Below are 1,136 nucleotides of genomic sequence, written 5' to 3'. Positions count from 1 at the left end.
TTTGGATGATGTTGCATGCGTCTGTATCAAGGCAGAAACAGACTGCATACATGAAAATTGTTTAAAGAACAGCTTTTTTAATTATTTACAAAATGCATATTCAAAGGCCTCTTTCTGCAGCCATACTAAGAACAGTTTCCAAGAGACAATTTCCATTTCTGAAGTCCAAAGCACACTTCTAAGCAGTACAGAGCTCAGAAAGCTTTCTCTTCACTTATCTTGAGGCTGCATGAGTGGCATTTCTCAAGGTGTAGTTTCCTGATCGGCCTAGTCCCGTCTAAATCCACGGTGCTACTGTGGCAAGCAGTGATCCCGTCCCACTAATGCTTGTGTAACTATGGGCTTGGCTGGATTATGGAGCCGACTCAGATGGAAACTAATCATTTGTTGCAGGATTAATTTGCAGCTGGATCAATGCCCTCATCTGTCTGACTGCACGCCCATGGGAGCGCTAATGTCCGCACCTGTCACCATCTCAGCAGCGGCACACACGTAGATCGGTTTATGCTGATCATGAAACCCCAACCTGAGGCTGTTTCTTGGCTGTTTTAGCTCTGATTCATAGAAAAATGCGGTCTCAGGCACGGGCTCCCTGCCCTCCACGCTTACATTGGTTTAGTCTGCGGATGCTGATGTTTTTCACTGTCATTAGACAAAGGGACATTTAAGGGCTCCATTTCTTAGTCTGAATGAAAGGCAGTCATCAATCTGAGTCACGTAACTGCCCACAAATCATAGGCATATTATAAACCACTTAATTTCTAGCACTGCGTAATTCACTCACACCCTTGTAAAAATGCATGTGGTGAAAGGTTGGTGCTGCGAAGCCCATCTCTCACAGGAACGATGGAAAGAAGAGCAAGACAGCACGAAAGCGATGGGTTACGAATAAAGGTCAGGGATGGCAGCAGAGTTCTGCCTGTTTTACGCATTTCCAGAGGTTTTGCACACTTGCCCTCAGTGTGCCATGCATTCGAGTTTTGCACGCATGAAGAAAGCCACCCTCGCTTCTGCAAACCGCGCACGGGACACGTTCACCACGGAAGCGCGTATGCGCTTTGGCCACTGGGGTCTCGCAGCTGGCCAGACCCATCAGCGAGCCCTGGCAGCGCCGCTGCTGCAGCAGCACGGGCCAG

The 1,136-nt window shown here is 48.2% G+C and overlaps 1 protein-coding gene across 1 annotated transcript in view; it reads left to right on the top strand.

Annotated features, from left to right (window-relative positions):
- Window positions 1-846: 846 nt before the first annotated feature.
- SNX6 (sorting nexin 6) overlaps window positions 847-1,136 on the top strand; it is a 30,702-nt gene continuing 30,412 nt past the window's right edge. Inside the window, exon 1 of the mRNA XM_009319458.1 lies at window positions 847-894. Coding sequence (XP_009317733.1) covers window positions 847-894 — 48 coding nt within the window. The remainder of the gene's footprint in view (window positions 895-1,136) is intronic.

This window comes from Pygoscelis adeliae, unplaced genomic scaffold (assembly GCF_000699105.1).
Source record: "Pygoscelis adeliae isolate BGI_AS28 unplaced genomic scaffold, ASM69910v1 Scaffold71, whole genome shotgun sequence".
Lineage (NCBI taxonomy): Eukaryota > Metazoa > Chordata > Aves > Sphenisciformes > Spheniscidae > Pygoscelis > Pygoscelis adeliae.
Note: the sequence above shows the minus strand (reverse complement) of the source record. Positions and strands in the feature narration are given on the sequence as shown.